Source organism: Epinephelus fuscoguttatus, linkage group LG19, assembly GCF_011397635.1.
Source record: "Epinephelus fuscoguttatus linkage group LG19, E.fuscoguttatus.final_Chr_v1".
NCBI lineage: Eukaryota > Metazoa > Chordata > Actinopteri > Perciformes > Serranidae > Epinephelus > Epinephelus fuscoguttatus.
The window spans coordinates 40,856,681-40,880,890 of NC_064770.1; the positions used below are offsets into that span (position 1 = coordinate 40,856,681).

Below are 24,210 nucleotides of genomic sequence, written 5' to 3' on the forward strand. Positions count from 1 at the left end.
TGGACTCCTTGAAATTGACCCCAGTAGTCCTCCAAATTTCCAGGTCCTTTAAAGAGTTTCCAGGATACTAACAGGGGCCTCCCTGAGTCTCTGTAAGAGATTCCAGGGATCTCTGTAGGAATCAAGGACTCCTTGAAAAAGGACTCAGAGATTTACAAATGTTCCAGGATCCTTGTGAGGGCTATGTTTGCCTTTCGCAACATTCCAGGAGTCCTTGAATTAGGTCTCAGTACCTGTACAGATTTTTTGCTGCTCTGTAAAGAGGTTCCCTCTGTGGTCCTTGATTACATTCCAGGAGTCTTTAAAGGAGTTTCCAGGATGAAGGGGAGCTGAAGAGATTGCATGGGTCCTTGAATAGATTCCAGGCAGCGGCCAGACTCCTGAACACATGAGACCGAAAGGACAGTCCAGTATTCCCGAGGAGTGAGACCTCTGAAGGAGCAGAGACGATCTTTGGCTGCAGGTCGCTGCTGTTGCTGATGCAGAAACAAGTTGAGCAGCAGGTTGATGCGACGGGACTCAGAGGACAGAGAGACAGACAGAGGACAGAGGGACAGACAGAGGACAGAGAGACAGACAGAGGACAGAGGGACAGACAGAGGACAGAGGGACAGACATCATCATAGCCTCCGCTTGTTCTTCACAGTTGAACTTTTCCCGCGGATCATTTTTCTCTGCAGAATCTGGTGAGTTTATAAAGTTCAGTTCCGCTCTCTTCTTCTTCTTCTTCTTCTTCTTCTTCTTCTCCTCCTCTTTCTTCTTCTTCTTCTTCTTCTCTCCTTTCTTCTTCTTTAATCGACCTTAATCAGATAAAAGGCGCCGCGGCCGCGTCACGTGCAGGATATTGAAACCATAATTTGCAGGTGAATGTCGGTGAGGGCTCGTGCTCACATCAGAGCTGATGCTTCCTGTCTCATCACAATTTTTTCAGCAGGAACAAGAGTCAGTGCTGCAGATTAATGTTTCATCATCATTTATATTTGTCCTTTGTGTGTGAGGTGGAGAACAGGTTCAGGACAGGTTCAGGTTCACAGCAGCACAAAATGAAAATACTCACAGTAGAGGAACCTCAACCTGAAGTCCAGTAAAGTAAAAGTACAGCAGACTGCTTTATTGAACGTTGTTAATACATGACTGATATTTAATATATGTGTTATTGTTGTGTTTATTATTTATGGATTTAAAGGGATAGTGCACCCAAAAATGTAAATTCAGCCATTATCTACTCACCCATATGGCGAGGGAGGCTCAGGTGAAGTTTTAGAGTCCTCACATCACTTGCAGAGATCCAAGGGGAGAGGAGGTAGCAACACAACTCCACCTAATGGAGGCTGACGGCGCCCCAGATTCAAACGTCCAAAAACACATCATTGAAACCACAAAATATCTCCATACTGCTCGTCCGTAGTGATCCAAGTGGTTTTATGTCGGGGCTTCAGGACACTTGGATCACTACGGACGAGCAGTATGGAGATATTTTGTGGTTTCAATGATGTGTTTTTGGACGTTTGAATCTGGAGCGCCGTCAGCCTCCATTAGGTGGAGTTGTGTTGCTACCTCCTCTCCCCTTGGATCTCTGCAAGTGATGTGAGGACTCTAAAACTTCACCTGAGCCTCCCTCGGCATATGGGTGAGTAGATAATGGCTGAATTTACATTTCAGACAGAAACTGATGACCTGAGATATGAAACAAATATTTACACAGGACATTAAAAAAATCAAAATACACAAACAGGAAAGACAAAATGTGAATAAAGTTACGAAACACCTGAACAGGTGAGTCTTTACCTGGTTTTTAAAGTACCCATGACGTCAGCAGAACGTTAGCAAATCGTCATCAGAACATCAGCAGAACATGGGCAGAACGTTAGCAGAACATCAGCAGAACTTTAGCTGAACATCAGAAGAACGTCCGCAGAATGTCTGCAAAACATTAGTAGAATGTCAGCAGAGCATCGGCAGAACATCAGTAGAACATCAGTAGAACGTTAGAATGTCGGCAGAACATTTGCAGTGCGTTGGCTGAATTAAACACACATTAAACACACGTTAAACACACATTAAACATGGCTTAATAGAGACAATTTCAAACACAAGTACACAAACTGGCCTCACTATAAATCACAGAACTGACAGACAAACACTTGTCTTTATCTGGACACATTTCCCCACAAATTCAACATGCTAACGTTATTAGCACAAGCCTATGGCATTTTACATTGTATAAATTAGCCTAGCAGCTAGCAGAGATTTCCTCCGCTCATATGAAGCCAGGATAAATCACACACAAGACTTAAAATGCTATTTTAGTGGAGGCTTTATTGTCTTCACAATTTATTGTTTCTTATCTGTGAAATTAAAGTAAATCAAAGCTTTGTTTCCACTGAGGGAAATGGTTTCAGCTCACAGAGACAGACAGGAGGTCTGTGTCACCGTGACGCTGGACGTGAGGGTGGTCGAGTTCAACTTTCTGTCAACAACGGGGGTGTTTTGAAAACACCCCCGTTGTTGACAGGTAACTTAGCCTGTCCCCCCGCCGCAGGAAATAATGGATTAATCCTGGAAAGCTGTTGATGTAGCACTTTTCTCCTTATGAAAGTAACACGGAGATTATTTGACCAATGAGAATTTGGTTGGAGGAGAGCACAGCGACCAAATAATCGACTAGTCGACCAGGAGACTACAGCCCTAGTTGGCAGAACGACGGCAGAACGTTATCCTTTACAAAGGATGGTGACTGCGAGGGAACATTGAAACAAAACTTAGATTGAGGGAACAGAGTAGGGCCACTGACCACACGGGTTCTCAGGAGACAGAACATGAAATAATAAATCTTGTTTGCAGATCGGAGATGAAGGAGCAGAACTTTAAAGAGGAAGTGATGAAGATCATGGAGGAAGCTCCCAACGCCAGAAAAGCTCTGCTGGAGAATTACGACAACCTGCTGAACGTGGCCGATTACTGCTACAACAACTACGTACAGGTTCGTACTAATCCACTGACTGCTAGTCCTGCTACTATAACAACTAGTATTAATGCCCCAACATGCTAAGCTAACCTGTCCTGTCTCCAGTCTTTGTGCTAAGCTAAGCTAACCTGTCCTGTCTCCAGTCTTTGTGCTAAGCTAAGCTAACCTGTCCTGTCTCCAGTCTTTGTGCTAAGCTAAGCTAACCTGTCCTGTCTCTGTGTGTCAGTCAGGTGACGGCAGCATGAAAGCGTTGGAGGAAACAAAGAACTTCACCACCCAATCACTGGCCAGCGTCGCCTACCAGATCAGCACTCTTGCCAGTAGCGTGCTGAGTCTTCTCGATGCTCAGACCAATCAGCTGCGTCACATGGAGTCTTCCATCAACCTCATTGGTCAGGTGAGCTCTGGCCTGTGACCCTGCTGCCAACATGAGGTCATGATCCATCAGTCGGTATGAGAGTCATTTTTATGTTTAATGGAGGAGGACACAGCCCACGTGTATTGTGGGAAATGTAGTGATCGTGGTGATCGCTGCCTGTTGGTTGGATCGGTTAGAGTCAGGGTGAAGATGTCAAGGTGAGCCAATCAGAGGCAGAGTGAGGCGGGACATTCCTCCGCTCTCACACAAACACAAATTGGGGACAGTTTAAGCAAACAGCATGGATACCAAGAGGTAATATAACGCCCCATAGCAACAGACTCGCCCATGGTTTCGTCCTACCGCCGCCATTTTGGACTGTCAGCAGACCCGCTTGCATACAAAGACACACAGACAAACTGAAGTATATCGCTATTAATTATGCTTACAATGCTACTCACCTCGTGGTAGCTTGGTCACAGCTGCTTTTTCACGTTTTTGTAAAACAAAATATAGACTTTAAAAAAACAAAACGAAGAAAAACGGCCTAGATGGCATCTCTACATATTACATCCACTTATGAGAAGATTAACTTAATTACTCCTTCAAAGTCACCCCATAAGCCAATCTACCAAAAATAAATAAATAAATAAATAATAATAAAAAAAAATCAATATTTTAACTACAAACACATTAATGGTGACGTCACATAGTCAGGAATAAAGATTTATTTACAGTTTGTACAGTAAGGGGACAGTAATAACAATAATAATAATAATATATAGGCTATTTTAATATGATATATTTTAATACTAAAGCAGTAATCAGTTCTGATATAAATGGTCCAAGATATATATACATATATCTATATATAGATATATATATATATTATGTATATATATGTATACATATATGTGTGTATATATATATATATATATATATATATTCCCACGAAAACTGGCATATTAAATTGACATTAAAACACTTAACACTTAATAAAAACGTACACCTCAGGAGTTCTTACCTGTCGGGATCCTTCGGGAAACGGTGGAAGGCCAGGTGCGGGGTGTTCCACTGATAGTTGTTGCAGTTAATTGCACTACACTGTTTTCTTTTACTTGTTTCCTCCTCTCTCCTTGACATCCTGCATGTTGTCTGGGCGCAACAGTCCAAGCTCAACAGTCCAAAATGGCGGCAGCGCCCCTAGTGGCTGTTGGCAGAAATTCAACAGCGCTTCGCCTCTTGGTGTCCACGCTCTTTGGTTTAAGTTTTAGCAGCAACTCGCAGCCAGTCAGAAGACAGAGTCCTGTGACATGTGACCTGTGTTACACGGAATGTCTTCCCACCTGAAACATGTAAACACATGAACACAGGAACACATGAACATGGGAACACATGAACAAATGAACTTGGGAACACATGAACAAATGAACTCGGGAACACATGAACATGGGAACACATGAACAAATGAACACATGAACTCGGGAACACATGAACACAGGAACACATGAACAAATGAACTCAGGAACAAATGAACAAAGGAACACATGAACACGGGAACACATGAACACAGGAACACATGAACAAATGAACTCGGGAACACATGAACACGGGAACACATGAACAAATGAACTCGGGAACACATGAACACAGGAACACATGAACACGGGAACACATGAACACAGGAACACATGAACACGGGAACACATGAACATGGGAACACATGAACACAGGAACACATGAACACGGAAACACAGGAACACATGAACAAATGAACTCGGGAACACATGAACACGGGAACACAGGAACACATGAACAAATGAACTCAGGAACAAATGAACAAAGGAACACATGAACACGGGAACACATGAACACAGTAACACATGAACAAATGAACTTGGGAACACATGAACACGGGAACACATGAACAAATGAACTCGGGAACACATGAACACAGGAACACATGAACACGGGAACACATGAACATGGGAACACATGAACACGGGAACACAGGAACACATGAACAAATGAACTCGGGAACACATGAACACATGAACAAATGAACTCAGGAACACATGAACACGGGAACACATGAACACAGGACCGCATGAACAAATGAACTCGGGAACACATGAACACAGGAACACATGAACATGTAAACATGAACACATGACCACAGGAACACATGAACACATGACCACAGGAACACAGGAACACATGAATACATCAACATGTAAACATGAACACATGAACATGTAAACATGAACACATGACCACAGGAACACATGAACATGTAAACATGAACACATGACCACAGGAACACATGAACACGGGAACATGGGAACACATGAACACAGGAATACAGAAACACATGAACACTGGAACACATGACCACAGGAACACATGACCACAGGAACACAGGAACACATGAACACAGGAACACAGGAGTACATGAACACAGGAACACATGAACACAGGAACACATGAACACAGGAACACATGAACACAGGAATACATGATCACATGAACACAGGAATACATGAACACATGAACACAGGAACACATGAACACAGGAATACATGAACACATGAACACAGGAACACAGGAACACATGAACTCAGGAACACATGAACACAGGAATACATGAGCACATGAACACAGGAACACATGAACACAGGAACACATGAACACAGGAATACATGAGCATATGAACACAGGAATACATGAACACAGGAACACATGAACTCAGGAACACATGAACACAGGAACACATGAACTCAGGAACACATGAACACAGGAATACATGAACACAGGAATACATGAACACATGAACACAGGAACACATGAACACAGGAATACATGAACACAGGAATACATGAACACATGAACACAGGAACACATGAACTCAGGAACACATGAACACAGGAATACATGAGCACATGAACACAGGAATACATGAACACAGGAACACATGAACTCAGGAACACATGAACACAGGAATACATGAGCATATGAACACAGGAACACGTGAACATGAACACATGAGCACATGAACACAGGAATACACGATCACATGAACACAGGAACACGTGAACATGAACACATGAGCATATGAACACAGGAATACATGAACACATGAACACAGGAACACATGAACTCAGGAACACATGAACACAGGAACACATGAACTCAGGAACACATGAACACAGGAATACATGAACACAGGAATACATGAACACAGGAACACATGAACACAGGAATACATGAACACAGGAATACATGAACACAGGAACACATGAACTCAGGAACACATGAACACAGGAATACATGATCACATGAACACAGGAATACATGAACACATGAACACAGGAACACATGAACACAGGAATACATGAACACATGAACACAGGAACACAGGAACACATGAACTCAGGAACACATGAACACAGGAATACATGAGCACATGAACACAGGAACACATGAACACAGGAACACATGAACACAGGAATACATGAGCATATGAACACAGGAATACATGAACACAGGAACACATGAACTCAGGAACACATGAACACAGGAACACATGAACTCAGGAACACATGAACACAGGAATACATGAACACAGGAATACATGAACACATGAACACAGGAACACATGAACACAGGAATACATGAACACAGGAATACATGAACACATGAACACAGGAACACATGAACTCAGGAACACATGAACACAGGAATACATGAGCACATGAACACAGGAATACATGAACACAGGAACACATGAACTCAGGAACACATGAACACAGGAATACATGAGCATATGAACACAGGAACACGTGAACATGAACACATGAGCACATGAACACAGGAATACACGATCACATGAACACAGGAACACGTGAACATGAACACATGAGCATATGAACACAGGAATACATGAACACATGAACACAGGAACACATGAACTCAGGAACACATGAACACAGGAACACATGAACTCAGGAACACATGAACACAGGAATACATGAACACAGGAATACATGAACACAGGAACACATGAACACAGGAATACATGAACACAGGAATACATGAACACAGGAACACATGAACTCAGGAACACATGAACACAGGAATACATGATCACATGAACACAGGAATACATGAACACAGGAACACATGAACTCAGGAACACATGAACACAGGAATACATGAGCATATGAACACAGGAACACGTGAACATGAACACATGAGCACATGAACACAGGAATACACGATCACATGAACACAGGAACACATGAGCACATGAACACAGGAATACATGAGCACATGAACACAGGAATACACGAGCACATGAACACAGGAACACGTGAACACATGAACACAGGAATACATGAACACATGAACACAGGAATACATGAGCACATGAACACAGGAACACATGAACACAGGAACACATGATCACATGAACATGAATCATGTTTCTGCATTTAAAATTTTTCAGATCAAAATGTTTTGTGTTTTTATTTTTGACTCTGCCCACGTCTGTCGCCCGTGTTTTCAGGTTGTCTGTCCATCCATCCCATCATGAACATGATATCTGAGGAGCTTCTCTGAGTTACAGACACAGTTAGTTCTGTTTACAGAAGTGATTTTATTTCAGATGAGCAGAGAGGAACATCAGACTCTAAGCAGCACTTTACACAACCACATTAAAACAGAAGTGTTTCAGAGGTGGAGTTAAACTGTGTCATTTTCTACACTTTGATTTAAAGGGTAAATTAATATTTTTCAGTTTAAGAAAGTGTGTAAAGAAAGAAGAGTTGGAGTGTTGGAGCTCAAGTTACACATGAAACATTATCACAGGTGATGTTACAGCTGACAGGACGTGTTGGAAACATAAACAACACTCGTGTTTAAATGCTGACGCAGTGTGTGTTTGTGTCGTCAGACGGTGGAGATGCACAAAGAGAAGGTTTCCCGCAGAGAGATCGGCGTCTTCACGGCGGTGAGACGAGTCCCACGTAGCCACAAGATCCTCCCTCCTCCTCAGCCTCCCGCAGGCACACAGCCCCGCCCACCGTACAGCCGCCGACCAATCAACTACCAGCAGCTGGACGGCCTGGGCCACGGCATGAAGGTACTTCACACACACACACACACACACACACACACACACACACATGAACACATCATCCAACAGGTGTGTCAGAGTTTCTGCTGTCTTGGCTAAGCAATTCAGAACCTCCACCGGAAAGCTGTGAATTGAAGGTTGACCTGGTGCACCTGGTGAACACAGACATGTGACGACGTGCACGAGGAGCTGAGGGTTAGAGACCCTCTGAGAATCGTCCTGATCTGTGATTCTGAGCTTTATAAATAAAACTGAGCTGAGTCAGGACGTCACTCTGAAGGTTAAATACGATCACAGTCAGATGGAGTTCTGTGTTGAATCAGCAAGAGTTTAAATAGGAGACACTTTTACAGAAGAAGAAGAAGAAGAAGAAGAAGCTGAAACCCAGAAGCAGAAGTCAAGTTTAGTTCTGAGTGAAGTCTCTGCTGCTTGATGCGAACAGGAAGTGTTGGCGGCTGCAGTGAACCACAGTAACAGAAGTGACACTGCAGTAAAAGTTCCTCTTTCAGACTCTGTCTTCCTTCACTTCCTTACTACTTCACTCCTTCACTGCCTCGCTGTGACCTTGTTTTACTTTCTGAAGGGTTATTTCCTCCTGTGTTTTAACAGGATAAAGTGTTTAACAGGATAAAGTGTTTAATAGGATAAAGTGTTTTAACAGGATGAAGTGTTTTAACAGGATAAAGTGTTTAACAGGATAAAGTGTTTTAACAGGATAAAGAGTTAAACAGGATAAAGAGTTTAACAGGATAAAGTGTTTTAACAGGATGAAGTGTTTAACAGGATAAAGTGTTTAACAGGATAAAGTGTTTTAACAGGATAAAGAGTTAAACAGGATAAAGTGTTTTAACAGGATAAAGTGTTTTAACAGGATAAAGAGTTTAACAGGATAAAGTGTTTAACAGGATAAAGAGTTTAACAGGATAAAGTGTTTTAACAGGATAAAGTGTTTTAACAGGATAAAGAGTTAAACAGGATAAAGTGTTTTAACAGGATAAAGAGTTTAACAGGATAAAGTGTTTTAACAGGATAAAGTGTTTTAGCAGGATAAAGAGTTTAACAGGATAAAGTGTTTAACAGGATAAAGTGTTTTAACAGGATAAAGTGTTTAACAGGATAAAGTGTTTAACAGGATAAAGCGTTTAACAGGTTGAAGTGTTGAACAGGATAAAGTGTTTTAACAGGATAAAGTGTTTTAACAGGATAAAGAGTTTAACAGGATAAAGTGTTTAACAGGATAAAGTGTTTTAACAGGATAAAGAGTTTAACAGGATAAAGTGTTTAACAGGATAAAGTGTTGAACAGGATAAAGTGTTGAACAGGATAAAGTGTTTTGACAGGATAAAGAGTTTAACAGGATAAAGTGTTTAACAGGATAAAGAGTTTAACAGGATAAAGTGTTTAACAGGATAAAGAGTTTAACAGGATAAAGTGTTTTAACAGGATAAAGTGTTTAACAGGATAAAGTGTTTTAACAGGATAAAGTGTTGAACAGGATAAAGTGTTGAACAGGATAAAGTGTTTAACAGGATAAAGTGTTTTGACAGGATAAAGAGTTTAACAGGATAAAGTGTTTAACAGGATAAAGTGTTTAACAGGATAAAGAGTTTAACAGGATAAAGTGTTTTAACAGGATAAAGTGTTTAACAGGATAAAGTGTTGAACAGGATAAAGTGTTTAACAGGATAAAGTGTTTTGACAGGATAAAGAGTTTAACAGGATAAAGTGTTTAACAGGATAAAGTGTTGAACAGGATAAAGTGTTTTAACAGGATAAAGAGTTTAACAGGATAAAGAGTTTAACAGGATAAAGTGTTTAACAGGATAAAGTGTTTTGACAGGATAAAGTGTTTTAACAGGATAAAGTGTTTAACAGGATAAAGAGTTTAACAGGATAAAGAGTTTAACAGGATAAAGTGTTGAACAGGATAAAGTGTTGAACAGGATAAAGTGTTTAACAGGATAAAGTGTTTAACAGGATAAAGAGTTTAACAGGATAAAGTGTTTAACAGGATAAAGAGTTTAACAGGATAAAGAGTTTAACAGGATAAAGTGTTGAACAGGATAAAGTGTTGAACAGGATAAAGTGTTTAACAGGATAAAGAGTTTAACAGGATAAAGTGTTTTGACAGGATAAAGAGTTTAACAGGATAAAGTGTTTAACAGGATAAAGTGTTTTAACAGGATAAAGTGTTTAACAGGATAAAGTGTTTTAACAGGATAAAGTGTTGAACAGGATAAAGTGTTGAACAGGATAAAGTGTTTAACAGGATAAAGTGTTTTGACAGGATAAAGAGTTTAACAGGATAAAGTGTTTAACAGGATAAAGTGTTTAACAGGATAAAGAGTTTTAACAGGATAAAGTGTTTAACAGGATAAAGTGTTTAACAGGATAAAGAGTTTTAACAGGATAAAGTGTTTAACAGGATAAAGTGTTGAACAGGATAAAGTGTTTAACAGGATAAAGTGTTTTGACAGGATAAAGAGTTTAACAGGATAAAGTGTTTAACAGGATAAAGTGTTGAACAGGATAAAGTGTTTAACAGGATAAAGTGTTTTGACAGGATAAAGAGTTTAACAGGATAAAGAGTTTAACAGGATAAAGTGTTTAACAGGATAAAGTGTTTTGACAGGATAAAGTGTTTTAACAGGATAAAGTGTTTAACAGGATAAAGAGTTTAACAGGATAAAGAGTTTAACAGGATAAAGTGTTTAACAGGATAAAGTGTTGAACAGGATAAAGTGTTTAACAGGATAAAGTGTTTAACAGGATAAAGTGTTTTGACAGGATAAAGAGTTTAACAGGATAAAGTGTTTAACAGGATAAAGAGTTTAACAGGATAAAGAGTTTAACAGGATAAAGTGTTTAACAGGATAAAGTGTTGAACAGGATAAAGTGTTTAACAGGATAAAGAGTTTAACAGGATAAAGTGTTTTGACAGGATAAAGAGTTTAACAGGATAAAGTGTTTAACAGGATAAAGAGTTTAACAGGATAAAGTGTTGAACAGGATAAAGTGTTTAACAGGATAAAGTGTTTAACAGGATAAAGTGTTTTAACAGGATAAAGTGTTGAACAGGATAAAGTGTTTAACAGGATAAAGTGTTTTGACAGGATAAAGAGTTTAACAGGATAAAGTGTTTAACAGGATAAAGAGTTTAACAGGATAAAGTGTTTTGACAGGATAAAGAGTTTAACAGGATAAAGTCTTTAACAGGATAAAGTGTTGAACAGGATAAAGTGTTTAACAGGATAAAGTGTTTTAACAGGATAAAGTGTTGAACAGGATAAAGTGTTTAACAGGATAAAGTGTTTAACAGGATAAAGTGTTTTGACAGGATAAAGAGTTTAACAGGATAAAGTGTTTTAACAGGATAAAGTGTTGAACAGGATAAAGTGTTGAACAGGATAAAGTGTTTAACAGGATAAAGTGTTTTAACAGGATAAAGTGTTTAACAGGATAAAGTGTTTAACAGGATAAAGTGTTGAACAGGATAAAGTGTTTAACAGGATAAAGTGTTTTAACAGGATAAAGTGTTGAACAGGATAAAGTGTTGAACAGGATAAAGTGTTTAACAGGATAAAGTGTTGAACAGGATAAAGTGTTTAACAGGATAAAGTGTTTTAACAGGATAAAGTGTTGAACAGGATAAAGTGTTGAACAGGATAAAGTGTTTAACAGGATAAAGTGTTGAACAGGATAAAGTGTTTAACAGGATAAAGTGTTTTAACAGGATAAAGTGTTGAACAGGATAAAGTGTTTAACAGGATAAAGAGTTTAACAGGATAAAGTGTTTTGACAGGATAAAGAGTTTAACAGGATAAAGTATTTTAACAGGATAAAGCGTTTAACAGGACAAAGTGATGTTGTCTCGGTGTGTCAGGTGCTGTAACTCTCTCTGACGTCTGTCTTTCAGAGTCAGATCAGATCAATGATTCATAACTGATTTATTATCTACAGTAATATTCGGACCAGTTTAAATCAAGAGTCTGATTGTATTTCTTGATCTTTGCTGAGCAACAGTTTGTGTGAGAGGAATTAAAGGCCTGTCTCAAGCTGAAGTTTTAAATTATATCTATAATAAATCAGAGCAGTTGATCAGAATCTGATCGCAGCTGCAGCTGAGTGACGACTTTAAAGCTGCAGTTATCTGATGGAGGAAAACCGTGTCATCACACTGTTACTACTAAAACTCTGCAGACCGACAGAAAAGCTCTGACCTGTAACTAACCTGTAACTAACCTGTAACTGACCTGTAACTCATGTTCCAGTGAAATGAGATGCAGTAATTATAAATATGTTTCCTGAGATCTGAGTTTAATCTGAAGCTTTTCTGTCTGAAAAAACTGGAACTGTCCTTTCATCTGTGTTTCATTTTACTGCTGCTGTGGCTGCTCATTCAGCGACACACAGTTCACACTTTAATGAACACACACACACACACACAGACACAGACAGACACACACACACAGACACACACACACACACACACACACACACACACACACACACACAGTAACACACAGACAGTGGGTCTTTGTTGAGCGTGGGAAAATGTTTAGAGAGTCTAATTAGAGCTGCTGAGGCCTGAGAGGCTCTATTGATGCTCACACACACACACACACACACACACACACACACACACACTAACACACTCTCATGTCCCCCCCCCCCCGACTTAGGTCTCTGGGAAACAGTCAGACCGAACAGGAACCATCCGTAAACACGGCGCCTCCAACAGGTTCAGTCTGATTCTACTGAGTTTCTATTAACGACTTCTTCCTGTTTCACATCACACACTTTAACTGACTGTGTGTGCGTGTGTGTGTGTGTGTGTGTGTGTGTGTGTCTCAGGTCCATCAAACCTCCAGAGCCAGTTCAGTGTCCGGTGGCGCCCCCTGTCAGCAGGTAATAATCCTCATCTGCCCATATGAATATATTTATACACTCACTTTATTAACACAAATAGTTAATCAGCCAATCAGGTGTCAGCAGCTCATTAACATTTAGCCATGTAGACCTGGTGAAGACGAGCTGCTGAAGTTCAAACGCAGCATCAGAATGATGAAGAAAGGTGATTGAAGTGACTTTGAACGTGGCATGGTTGTTGGTGCCAGACGGGCTGGTCTGAGTATTTACTGGGATTTTCAGCACAACCATCTCTAGGGTTTACAGAGGATGGTCCCAAAAAGAGCAAATATCCAGTGAGCCAAAATGCCTTGTTGATGCCAGAGGTCAGAGGAGAATGGCCAGACTGGTTCAAGATGATAGAAAGGCAACAGGAAGTCAAATAAGCACTGGTTCCAACCAAGGTCGCAGTAACGCAGTAGAAGTTCAGTCCTTTCTGTAGCACAGACGTTATTATTGATCATATTTAGTAACTTTTTAAATTTCATTTGTGACCGTCTCTTTCAGCTCTTTTGGGAAACCTGTAGCTCCGCCCACCATCCCCATCACCTGCCCAGCCCCACCTGAGTGTGACATCATCACCACGCTGCTGGAAGACGCCCCGCCTCCTCCTCCTTTAGCCAATGAAATGCCAGCCCAGGATGATGAGGTCACCAACACCTTGGCCCCGCCCCCTCCCCCACTAGATTTGTCAGGAGAGATGGCGGCTCTGCCCCCTCCCCCTCCTCCTCCTCCTCCACCTCCTCCTCCTTCACAGACTCTGACCAATCACAGTGCTCCCCCGCTGGCTCCACCCCTCAGCCTCGAGACAGGTGAGAATAAAACAAGAACGTCATGATAACGTCTTCACTGCCTAAAATACATGTAAATCTATCATTGGTCACACTGAGTGACATCACGATGACATCACATCTTTGTCACCTCAGTGATGGAGGAGAGCAGCTTCCCACCTCCCTCTCCTCCTCCTCCTCCTCCTCCTCCTCCTCCCTCTGATGATGGCGGCTTCCCCCCACTGCCCATCAACGGTTCAGAACTGCTGGCTCCGCCCCCTCCACCTCCACCTAGCCAGGAAGTAGATGGTACCCGTCTGTCTGTGTGTCTGTCTGTCTGTGTGTCTCTGCAGTGTGATGTGTGATGTTTGCGTTTGAACACTGAAAGCAGGAAGTGATTCCACCAACCAAACCTCATTCAGAAATGTCAAAATTTAGCTCCACCCTGTTTATTAACAGAACCTCAGCACAGACATGAGACATGAAACGTTCTTCACACAGTCTGGTGTCGTTGGTGAATTTGGCTCATTTTCAAACAAACAAGTTCAAAAATTCAAGGCGTCCTTGAGAAGAAATGAAACATCAAAGTTAGGGTTAGGTTAGGTTAGGTGCACTGCACCAAACCCAACTCAGAAATATTGAAATTTAACTTTGCCTCGCTGATTAAGAAAAATACATCAAACGAAATCAATCAATCAATGGGTATTAGGGTGTTTTCACATATAGTCCTTTTTAAACAAACCCAACTGAGTCCTCTGACAGTGGACCAACATAAAAGGGACTCCATTTAACCCTAACTCTATTCTACGTTCCACATCTGGAGACGTGCAGTATCTTCTGTGGACCAAACTATTCCTCATCTTGCGTCCTTGCAGGCATTACTGGCTGACGTGGTTTCGTCTGTTTTTTCAAGCGTCCCAAGTCAGCAGCATGTGATCTAGAGGGCTGAATACAACGGCAACGAGCAAAGTGAACCTGGAGGTTCAGTGAACCTCACCCTGGAATTGAACTCCCGAGCTGGTCTGAGTTCAGTTCTCTTGGAGTGTTCACATATGCACAAAAAATGCTGAGTCACCGCTCTGAGTCTGTTTAGAGGGCTGAAAAGGACCAAGTGTGAAAACACCCTAAGCCTTCCAAACCACACTTCCCAGTAAAGCAGTGCACGTGAATATGTTAAAATCCTCCATAGTCTTAATCAGTTTACAATTAACTTCAAGGTTCTTTTTGGAGGAATCCCGACATCAGTCAGTGCATCTCCTCAGACTCTGATGAGGTCACACAACAAATTAAAGATTAAAAGATCTCCTTCCTTTTCATGTGGCTGCAGTGTGCTCCTGGTACAGAAATGCAGCAAACTGTTGTTTTCAGGGCAGGGTATTGTTTTCAAGTAAGAGAGGCTCAGATGTGGAGTTTCACATTTGAAGGTTTACTTATAAGAAAATCAAAGAATTAGTTCATCATGACGATTTAAAGTGTCTGACAAGCAGGTGTTATCAGTTCACACACCTACAGCTTCCTAAGACACATTAAAAGGTGCTTCCTGTCACTTAAGCTACTGTTTTCATGTCAGTCAGACAGACAGCTCCGAGAACAAGTGCTTCTCCTCACAAAACCAAATTTGGCCTGAGTCATGTCAGATCATTGAGCTGAAGTCACGTCAGGATAATACGTTTATGTCAGGTCACGTTTACTGTACTTCTAAACGGAGACAACAAACGAGCTCAACAACATGTCCGAACAAAGGTGTGACACAGAATGTATTAAACTGGACCTTGAACTGATGACTGAACTCTGCACCAGTTGGAAACCACTGTTTTAGGACTCAACATCATCTTGTTGTTCAGATTCTTCCAGCGTTCCAGACTCTGCTCAGAAATCCTGTAATTTAAATGTTCCTCACTCACGAACATTAAAGCACCAAAGACAGAGGAAAATCAGACTCTGTAGATTCACATGTTTGAGGTCATGTCACCAAACAAAACATGGTGAATTTAAGCCAGTGTTTTTCTTTCCATTTCTTCTTCTGTGGTGTTTTTCTTCAGTTTCTTCTTCTGTGGTGTTTTTTCTTCAGAGACCCTCCTGTCCAGGAGGAGTCGCCGCCGTCGCTCACCACCTACCACTCGCTCCCTCTCTTTGAGGGTCCGCTCTGGCCCCGCCTCCCGCTACCGCTACACACGCTCTCTCTTCCTGCCTGCTGTCCAATCATGTAAGCCAACGGAGGATGCCGCTGTCGTCCAGTAGAATCTCAGTAGAGTAGAAAAATAATGAAACATAGAGATCCAGATGAGTTTATTTTGTCTATTGTTTGTTTAAAGAACCGAAATCAAACTAAATAAAGACTTTGAGTGTTGAGGCCTTGAAGATGTTTCAAGGATCCTTGAGGAAAGTTTAGAAGTCCTTGGGAAAGTTCTAAGAATCATTTTGGAGGCTGCACTAAGAATCCAGGTAGGATGAGATTGGAGGACTTCATTTGAGTGGTAGGGGCACTAGGAGTCCTTGAGGATATTAGGGGCACTAGGAGTCCTTGAGAATATTAGGGGCACTAGGAGTCCTTGAGGATATTAGGGGCACTAGGAGTCCTTGAGGATATTAGGGGCACTAGGAGTCCTTGAGAATATTAGGGGCACTAGGAGTCCTTGAGGATATTAGGGGCACTAGGAGTCCTTGAGAATATTAGGGGCACTAGGAGTCCTTGAGAATATTAGGGGCACTAGGAGTCCTTGAGGATATTAGGGGCACTAGGAGTCCTTAAGAATATTAGGGGCACTAGGAGTCCTTGAGAATATTAGGGGTACTAGGAGTCCTTGAGAATATTAGGGGTACTAGGAGTCCTTGAGGATATTAGGGGCACTAGGAGTCCTTAAGAATATTAGGGGCACTAGGAGTCCTTGAGGATATTAGGGGCACTAGGGGTCCTTGAGAATATTAGGGGCACTTGGAGTCCTTGTAGTAGATAGGGGTACTAGGAGTTCTTGAGGAATGTAGGAGCACTAGAAGTCCTTGAGGATATTAGGGGCACTAGGGGTCCTTGAGAATATTAGGGGCACTAGGGGTCCTTGAGAATATTAGGGGCACTTGGAGTCCTTGTAGTAGATAGGGGTACTAGGAGTTCTTGAGGAATGTAGGAGCACTAGAAGTCCTTGAGGATATTAGGGGCACTAGGAGTTCCTTGAGAAAGCTGTGGAAACCCTTTAGGAGGTTTTTAAGAGCAACTGAGGAATTTCCAGGAGTGGAGTTCATGTGCAAATGGCCCTTTAGATGTCTCCAGTTCATTTGGGAAGGGCTACAAGCCTTGAGTAAGTTTCAGGAGTGAGTCATTGAGGAGTTCTAGTCATCATTAAGAAAGTCTCAGGAGTCATTAAGAAAATTAGGGGGTCATTGAGAACTCCTTGAGTAATTTTAGAAAGTTCAAGGTTCCTGAAGAGGTTGTAGGTGTTTTGACAAGGTCATTGGATATTTCTAAGGTTACTTCAGGAGGTCACAGTGGGCTTTAAGGTTCAGAGGAACCTTGAGAAGGTTCCTGAAGACTTCAAGGAGGGAAGAGGGTCCTTGGGAAGGTTCCAGGCAATGAGGAAGTTCTAGATGTCTTTGATCCCCCCAAAAGGACCCCAGAACCTCTGAGTCAGTGTCAAATTTCTAGACAGACTAACAATTACAGCAGCGTGGAAAATAGTGATCTGGGTATTAAAGGGAAACGTTGCCAGTTTTCAACCAGCTCTGTGTCATCGCAGTGTGGTCGAGGACAGATGCAGTCAAACGCCTGGAGCTCCCCGCTCATTCGCAGAAGAGTTTCTGGTTGTGGCACAGGAGGAACCAAACGCCATCTGCTCACCGAACTGGTTGAAAATCAGAGAAGTTTCTCTGTAACGGCTGAAACAACTAAAATTCAGCCGGCAACTGTTTGTAAAAACACATAAACATTCGTCATGCTAGAGGGGGCGTGGCTTCATCTAAAGTGTGTTGGAAACACAACAGAGACGAGGATCCACAGATAGTCTGTGACGACAGATGATCACTCCTTCTGGGTGGTGTCAGTACTGACTGATTCTCTCTGTCTGTCTGTCTGTCTGTCTGTCTGTCAGTGATGATCCCCCCTCCTCCCCCATACCCTCCCCCCAATGCTCCTCCTCCCTCCTCTTCCTCTTCCTCTTCCTCCTTCACCCTGCTCCCTCGCTCCTCCTCTTCCTCGCCTCGACTCTGCTTACCTGCTCGCCTTGAACACCTGGGTAAGAAAACACACATACTACAGTTGGTCAGTGTCCTGTCACTGACAGTAGCAGCACTCATCTTAGACGTACTGTTAACTCTAATTATTGTACGCGTGGTTAACGTGTTTCTACATATTCTCATGACCATCTCACACTGTTACACTCGTACAGTCGTAGTACTACACACCAGAGTACACACACAGTTCCTGAACACAGAAACCATCAGCTCCAATCAGCTTTGCAGCATTCTGTCAAAGCTCGACCTTCTGAAACCTGATTGGCTAATCACAGCTGTCACTCATTAAACCTGTGTGCTCCCAGATCTAGAGCTCCCAGCCATGCCTCCTCCTCTCCTATTGGACGACGAGGTTGGTTTTGATGACCTGATGCCACCCCTCCCTCCACCTGTGGACTACGACACCAACGCCCCCTCCCAGTACCTGGAGAAAGGTACTGCCACTACCACTGCTGCTATATCACAGATATAGATACAGATACTACAGTTATATAAACACAGATATCACAGATATAGATACAGATACTACAGTTATATAAACACAGATATCACAGGTATAAATAAAGATATTACAGTTATATAAACATATACAGATATCACAGGTATAGATACAGATACTACAGTTATATAAACATATACAGATATCACAGATATAGATACAGATATTACAGTTATATAAACATATACAGATATCACAGGTATAAATAAAGATATTACAGTTATATAAACATATACAGATATCACAGATATAGATACAGATATTACAGTTATATAAACATATACAGATATCACAGATATAGATACAGATATTACAGTTATATAAACATATACAGATATCACAGGTATAAATAAAGATATTACAGTTATATAAACATATACAGATATCACAGATATAGATACAGATACTACAGTTATATAAACATATACAGATATCACAGATATAGATACAGATATTACAGTTATATAAACATATACAGATATCACAGATATAGATACAGATACTACAGTTATATAAACATATACAGATATCACAGATATAGATACAGATATTACAGTTATATAAACATATACAGATATCACAGGTATAGATACAGATATTACAGTTATATAAACATACAGATATCACAGATATAGATACAGATATTACAGTTATATAAACATATACAGATATCACAGATATAGACACAGATACTACAGTTATATTAACATATACAGATATCACAGATATAGATACAGATATTACAGTTATATAAACATATACAGATATCACAGGTATAAATAAAGATATTACAGTTATATAAACATATACAGATATCACAGATATAGATACAGATATTACAGTTATATAAACATATACAGATATCACAGGTATAAATAAAGATATTACAGTTATATAAACATATACAGATATCACAGATATAGATACAGATATTACAGTTATATAAACATATACAGATATCACAGGTATAGATACAGATATTACAGTTATATAAACATATACAGATATCACAGGTATAGATACAGATATTACAGTTATATAAACATATACAGATATCACAGATATAGATACAGATATTACAGTTATATAAACATATACAGATATCACAGATATAGACACAGATACTACAGTTATATAAACATATACAGATATCACAGATATAGATACAGATATTACAGTTATATAAACATACAGATATCACAGATATAGATACAGATACTACAGTTATATAAACATACAGATATCACAGATATAGATACAGATATTACAGTTATATAAACATATACAGATATCACAGATATAGATACAGATACTACAGTTATATTAACATATACAGATATCACAGATATAGATACAGATACTACAGTTATATAAACATATACAGATATCACAGATATAGATACAGATACTACAGTTATATAAACACAGATATCACAGGTATAAATAAAGATATTACAGTTATATAAACATACAGATATCACAGGTATAGATACAGATACTACAGTTATATAAACATATACAGATATCACAGATATAGATACAGATATTACAGTTATATAAACATATACAGATATCACAGGTATAGATACAGATATTACAGTTATATAAACATATACAGATATCACAGGTATAGATAAAGATATTATAGTTATATAAACACAGATATCACAGGTATAAATAAAGATATTACAGTTATATAAACACAGATATCACAGGTATAAATAAAGATATTACAGTTATATAAACATACAGATATCACAGGTATAGATACAGATATTACAGTTATATAAACACAGATATCACAGGTATAAATGAAGATATTACAGTTATATAAACACAGATATCACAGGTATAGATAAAAATATTACAGTTATATAAACACAGATATCACAGGTATAGATACAGATATTACAGTTATATAAACATACAGATATCACAGGTATAGATAAAGATATTACAGTTATATGAATGTATTGAACTTTATAAACAGATATATGACTACAGTTCTCCTGTGTGTCCAGTGGAGGCACTGTACAACTATGAGGCCTCCAAACCTGACGACCTGTCATTCACTGAGGGCGACATCATCTACATGACTCACCGCCATGACGACGGCTGGTGTGAGGGGGTTCTTAATGGCAACGAGGGCTTCTTCCCTGAAAACTATGTCCAATCATGTGGTTAGACTGAAGCCCCGCCCCCATCCTTCTATTTTCTTGTTTGGATCACTGTTGCCAGGGAGATTTTACAGTCAATGTTAATGAACGATCGTGCTCTCTGCTTCCCCACAGAGGAGGACCACAGTAACTACACGTCTGAGTTTAAACGACAGTAAAGAGTTAAAGAACAAACCAAACCTCAGTCACAGTGTTTCTACAGGAAACGTTCGTATATTCAACAATGATACAGCAACAATCAATAATCAAACAAATATAAACATGCAGAGTAAAGAAACTAATAAATGACATTGTTACAAACAGTTACTGCACTTTGACTCCAGATCAATTCATCTGATTGATTATTGAACTTTCTTTAAATCTCATCATAGCTGAAACAGTGAGTTGATTCATCAAACAGAAAATTTATTTTCAACCCATTTTCATAAATCCATTAATCCTTTAAGTCATTTTTTTACTAAAATGCCGAAAAAAATCACTGGTCTCATCTTCTGAAATATAAATAACGTAAAGTTTTAGTAGTTTCCTGTGGATGTCATTTATTATGATCTTATGACATCATATAAATAAAACTCAGCTGATTATTGGGTGATAAAAATCATGGTTAGCTGCAGTTTTAATCCCAGTTTACTATAGATTCAGTCATTACACCAGTTAGAATATTAGTTTGGCCAGAAAGCTGCACATATTTTAATATTGATTAACTGATTATTTTATTGTTTAAATGGAACTTTATTTGTTTGTAGAAATGCATTATCTAAAAAGAACAAACAAAAAACTGTGAAAAGTGAAGAAGCTGAGAAGTTACAGCTCGTTACTTTAATTCAACAATAAGGTCAGATGTGTGTGTAAACCAGTTATTAAAATGTTAAATAAGTTTATTTTAAGAAGTGTTTAACACACTGATTCTGCAGCTGTAAATATTAAATTTAGAGGTTAAAATCTTTTGTTTGATTGTCAGAACGAAGTATTAACAGAACGTCCAGTATATTTGTTTAAAACCTCAGTGTTGCTGCCCCCTGCAGGCCACAGACACAAACTACAGGCTGATGATTCAAACTGATCATTAATGACCTCATATCTTATTGTTTATGATCAATAACCACAGAGGCAGAGCTCTGACTGCCAGTAATTATGAATTATTCAAATGTAATGTCTTTATTCAGATGATCAATAAATAAATGTTTCAGATTTAATGTTGTTCATTTTTTTATTTCTCACTCATTCATTAATTCATTCACTCACCGCTGCTGATTTATTTCAGTTATTTCCTCATATTTGAGAATCATCCGATCAGAATTAAGTGGTCAAAGGTCAAAGGTCAGTGTGACCTCACATAACTGAAGAAATTCATTCACTAATTCTGACAAAACTTGACACAAATGTTTAACAGGATAAAATGATGAAGGTCAAAGGTCAGCTTGACTGTGACATCATTATGCATTAATGTCATTTCTCATGAACAGAAGGGGAGACATTCGGTCAGATACTGAATTGTTTGACTGTTTCCTTTGTGACGTCATTTTACAGCTGCGCCCTCACACATGTCAGTTTGCTGTCTGACTATTTGAGAAGTTCTGTAAATTATTTGGCTACATTTTGAGAACTGTATGGATTTTTCTTCCTTGAATTTTGTCATTTTCAGTCCCTAAAAAACCTTCTGAGGCGAGAAGGGTTGGATATGTTCAGAAATAAAACTACAGTTCCACGAGATGTCGTACGGACACACACAGGACAGTGTGTAACTGATCCAAATGATTGATGACATATTTTTCATACCGGCCCTGCAGAGAACACAAGGTTTGACTGATGTCAGTCTGTCTACTCTTTGGTCTTTGAACTTTCTGGGTTTTTCTTAAACAAAAACAGTCATCATTTTATTTTCCTGAAACAGGTCTTCTTTGTTGGTGGTGCCCACACAGCATCAAGCGGGACCGTATCTATGTTTCCCGGGTTCTATGTTCCCCACTTAACCCTGCAAAAAAGGTTCTATGTTTCCCGCTCAACTAAGCGGGAAACATAGAACCCTATTTGGTTAATGGGGGAACATAGAACCCGGGAAACATAGGGATGACCCCATCAAGCAGGTACAGGTGTGTCCCACCTGAGAGTCAGTGTGGCGTGTTGGTCAATATCAGCACTGCGGGAACTGATGAGGTCAGCGCATCATGTAACACGAACACTTCCAGAGAACAGACGTCAGTTTGGGTTCACTCAGGCCGATTCTCATTAACTGAAATTAACTTAAACCCAACAGGCCTTTTCTTTTAGTCTGAGCTGCGCTGACTCTGTTAGCTTTAGCACTGCATTTCAAAGTGCAATTTGTTCAGCCTTTTATTTTATTTCCTGTCAGCTCTGCTGACAGACTGCTGGTTAGCTACGTTAGCATGTGGAAACATTCTGGCCAGTGGGAAGGAGCTAACCTTAGCTAGCTCATTTGGTAGTTACAGCTGGTTATGCTGTCCCAGTGGCAGAGGCCATGGAAACATTGTGCCCACCCAGCTCACCTCAGTGAGTCAGCAGCTTAATTTTTAATTACAAACCCCTGTTAGCATTGCTTACTATGTTAGCCCCACTAGCTGTGCTAACACTGTTAACTATGCTAACAGTCATAGATTTACAGCTCAGAGGTGAGCCGCTTACTCACTGGGGCGACGTGGGGTGACACCCGAGGGTGGGCACAGTGTTTCCATGGCAACGCTGTTGGGTTGGCACAACATTGTTAGTGGTAATGGCCAAAAAAAGCAGCACTGTTAACGCTATGTAGCTCCCAGACCCTGGTGGTGCACAGTGCAGAAAACTAGATAGCAGCAGCAGCATCAAACTACAGACCGACACAGAAACACTCAAGACTAACTAACTAACTGTTATCCATCGACAGCCGCACTGTGGGGGAATGCTTGCCACCCGTGCCACCTGCACCACGCTCGCCACACTTGCCAAACCTCTGGCACATTTTTTTGCGTGTTCTTCACAAACATCCAACACTTCAAAGATGAGCTGCATAAATATTTTTATTGTCAGTTATAAAAAAGTTTTCAAGTACAATCAGATTCAGAGTCAGAGTCAGTTCAGAGTAAATACAAAATAAATAATTTAACAACATGATGAATAAATAAATAAATAAATAAATAAGTAAATAAATAGAATGTCAATAAAAGCTAAGAGTCGT

The 24,210-nt window shown here is 40.0% G+C and overlaps 1 protein-coding gene across 2 annotated transcripts; it reads left to right on the forward strand.

Moving 5' to 3' along the window:
• The first annotated feature begins 437 nt into the window (after positions 1–437).
• On the forward strand, positions 438–22,234 carry abi3a (ABI family, member 3a). 2 transcript variants are annotated; one of them, XM_049560365.1, is made up of 12 exons: positions 438–686; positions 2,845–2,983; positions 3,195–3,365; positions 8,278–8,466; positions 13,143–13,201; positions 13,315–13,368; positions 13,876–14,180; positions 14,295–14,447; positions 16,210–16,344; positions 18,221–18,364; positions 18,668–18,796; positions 20,883–22,234. In XM_049560365.1, exons 2-12 carry the CDS (start codon positions 2,852–2,854, stop codon positions 21,044–21,046), a joined length of 1,635 nt encoding a protein of 544 aa, XP_049416322.1. In that variant the 5' UTR covers positions 438–686; positions 2,845–2,851; the 3' UTR covers positions 21,047–22,234. The 2 variants fall into 2 exon arrangements, with proteins under 2 accessions (XP_049416322.1, XP_049416324.1); XM_049560367.1 differs by lacking the exons at positions 16,210–16,344; positions 18,221–18,364 and having other exon boundaries at positions 464–686.
• The last annotated feature ends 1,976 nt before the right edge of the window (positions 22,235–24,210 follow it).

Coding starts and splice junctions, on each gene's coding strand:
- abi3a (XM_049560365.1), top strand. CDS start 2,852: ATGAAGGAGCAGAACTTTAAAGAGGAAGTGATGAAGATCATGGAGGAA. Junction 3,366..8,277: donor CCATCAACCTCATTGGTCAG/GTGAGCTCTGGC, acceptor TTGTGTCGTCAG/ACGGTGGAGATGCACAAAGA. Junction 13,202..13,314: donor AAACACGGCGCCTCCAACAG/GTTCAGTCTGAT, acceptor TGTGTGTCTCAG/GTCCATCAAACCTCCAGAGC.